Source organism: Panthera tigris, chromosome B4, assembly GCF_018350195.1.
Source record: "Panthera tigris isolate Pti1 chromosome B4, P.tigris_Pti1_mat1.1, whole genome shotgun sequence".
In the NCBI taxonomy this organism is placed as follows: domain Eukaryota; kingdom Metazoa; phylum Chordata; class Mammalia; order Carnivora; family Felidae; genus Panthera; species Panthera tigris.
In genome coordinates this window covers 66,555,949-66,558,958 of record NC_056666.1, presented here as the reverse complement: position 1 = coordinate 66,558,958, position 3,010 = coordinate 66,555,949, and the positions used below count along the sequence as shown (strand labels likewise).

Here is a 3,010-nt window from a genome sequence, read left to right as displayed (position 1 = left end):
TGGTGCATTGGCCGGGAAGGCCCCCCCCCCACCCCAAACCCACCAGACCTCAAGTCAACGGGTCATTTCTGAGACCGATCGGTGAGTGAGCCGGCTCTGTCTGTGTCTGTGTCAGTTGTCTGTCCGTTTCTGGCTCTCCCGCGCGGGATCTGTATCAGTGACTGACCTAGCCCTGGCGGACGCGCTATAGGGAAGTCAGTCGGGACCAGTAGGAGACGTCCTCTGGCTCCCGTCTGGGGCACTATTTTGGCCCATCAGAACTCTTTGTTCGGGTTACGGACACCCGTTCTGTATCTGGTCTCTTCTCCAAGGCACTTTCTGTTTGCCGCCGCGCTTGCGATTTAACTTGTCTCCTCTCCCCTGCAGGTATATCCAACTCGCTTCCGGAACATAAACTAACTTGGCCCATTTATTTCCTTCCTATACAGGCTATGGGACAAAACCAGAGTACACCTCTCTCCCTTCTTCTAGCTAATTTCAAGGATGTTCAGGCTAGAGGCCATAACCTAAGCCTGGACATCCGCCGGTCAAGACTCATCACTTTCTGCCGGTCTGAGTGGCCCACTTTCGGGGTGGGCTGGCCTACTGAGGGCACTTTTTGTTTGCCTATAGTTGCCAAGGTAAGGGCCAAAACCCTCCGGCCAGCAGAGGAAGGCCACCCAGACCAGGTTCCCTACATCCTCGTCTGGCAAGATCTTATTGAGAACCCTCCACCCTGGATGTCCCCCTTCCTTTCCTCAGGGTCCTGTAAGATTCTCGCGGCCCGCTCCACTGGCCCTACCAAGCCGCGAACCCCCTCAGCACCCCTAAATCCCATATTGCCTGATAGCCAGGACCTACTATCCCTGGACCCTCCACCCTATCTACCCCCTCCCCTTGCACCCCAGGCCCTGCCCGCAGCAGCCGCCCCACCGGTTGCCCCGCTGGTTGCCCCTCAAGGGGAACCGGGGGGGGGGGGGGGCGGGAAGCGGCAGCTGTGCCAGAACCAGGAAGGCTACAGGCAGCGGCCGCACCAAGCCCTATTGAAAATGTAACCAACCATGAAGGGCCAGCCGGCCGAACTCGCAGGCGCACCCAGCGTGAAAGAAGCTCTCACTTCCCCGACTCCACTGTAGCCTTACCCCTGCGGGAAATAGGACCCCCGGATGAAACGGGCAATCCCCGACTCCAGTATTGGCCCTTTTCCACCAGTGACCTTTATAATTGGAAAGTTCAAAACGCTCAGTTTTCTGATAACCCTAAAGATCTTATAGCCCTCCTAGAGAGCATAATGTTCACCCACCAGCCTACCTGGGATGACTGCCAACAGCTTTTGCGAATCCTGTTTACCACGGAAGAGAGAGAGAGAATTCAACTTGAAGCGCGGAAGCTGGTCCCCGGGGAAGACGGTCGACCCACTGTTAACCCTGACCTCATTAATACAGCATTTCCCCTGACTCGGCCTGATTGGAACTACAACGTGGCAGAAGGTAGGGGACGACTGCTCATTTATCGCCAGACTCTAATGGCGGGTCTCCGGGCTGCAGCACGCAAGCCCACTAATCTGGCCAAGGTGTACTCTGTAGTACAAGGTAAGACAGAGAGCCCTGTCACCTTCTTAGAGAGATTAATGGAAGCCTTTAGGCAGTACACTCCCATGGACCCTGAGGCTCCTGAAAATCAGGCTGCTGTTGTAATGTCGTTTGTAAACCAGGCTGCCTCTGATATCAAAAAGACACTCCAAAAATTAGAGGATTTAGAAGGAAAACAGATCCAGGATTTACTCCGCATTGCTCAGCGAGTATATAATAATCGGGACGCTCCAGAGGACAAGCAGCTCAAAGCTACCAGGGAAATGACTAAAGTTTTAGCCGCCATAGTTCAAAAGGATCAAGGGCCCACAGGAGAACAGAAAACTTGCCCCCCTAGGCGCCCCCTAGACAAAGACCAATGCGCCTACTGTAAAGAAAAAGGACATTGGATTCGTGACTGTCCCAAAAAGAAACAACTGCACTCGGGGTCAAAGCCATGGCAAACCAAAGCGGCCCCCATCCTATTTACCCAGAACTCAGAATAGGGGAGATGGGGTTCGGACCCCCTCCCCGAGCCCAGGGTAATCCTACAAGTGGAGGGGACCCCTGTGCAATTCCTCGTGGACACAGGAGCACAGCATTCAGTACTCACTAGCCCTCATGGAAAAATCTCTGATAAGTCCTCCTGGGTCCAAGGAGCTACAGGAACTAAAAAATATCCTTGGACCACCCAACGAACCGTGGATCTGGGGACAGGAAGGGTAACCCACTCCTTTTTGGTCATCCCAGATAGTCCCTGCCCCTTGCTATGAAGAGATCTCCTCACAAAAATAGGAGTTCAAATTCACTTTCAGCCCGGAGGGCCTAAAGTAACTGACTCCCAGGACCAACCCATCTCGGTCCTCACCATACGACTGGAAGATGAATATCGGCTTCACCAAACTCCACCCTTCCCAGAACAGGATATTAGCTACTGGCTCCACTGGTGTCCCGGAGCCTGAGCAGAAACCGGGGGAATAGGGCTGGCAAAACATCGTCCTGCTCTATTCATAGAAGTTAAGCCAGGGGCCGACCCCGTGAGGGTCAAACAGTACCCCATGTCAGCAGAGGCCAGGCTGGGCATTACCCCACACATCCGTCGTCTTCTCGACGTCGGAATCCTTAGACCATGCCATTCGGCATGGAACACCCCTTTGTTGCCTGTGCGAAAGCCTGATAGTGGAGATTATCGGCCAGTACAAGACCTAAGAGAGGTCAACAAACGGGTTATGGACATACACCCTACCGTGCCCAACCCTTATACTCTTCTCAGTACCCTCACCCCGGACAAACGATGCTATACTGTTCTTGATTTAAAAGATGCCTTTTTCAGCCTGCCCTTGGCCCCCACATGTCACCACACCCCACGCGATCGAAGGAGTACTCAAGCAGCCCCCCGATAGGTGGATGAGCAATGCTCGGATGGTCCACTATCAGGGACTCCTGTTAAATCCTTTGCG

The 3,010-nt window shown here is 54.0% G+C and overlaps 1 protein-coding gene across 1 annotated transcript; it reads left to right on the top strand.

Moving 5' to 3' along the window:
- The first annotated feature begins 431 nt into the window (after positions 1 to 431).
- Positions 432 to 2,512, top strand: LOC122240524. The gene is given in 2 exon segments (XM_042993685.1): positions 432 to 620; positions 830 to 2,512. Coding segments are annotated over 2 exon segments (1,872 nt in total).
- Positions 2,513 to 3,010: the final 498 nt, after the last annotated feature.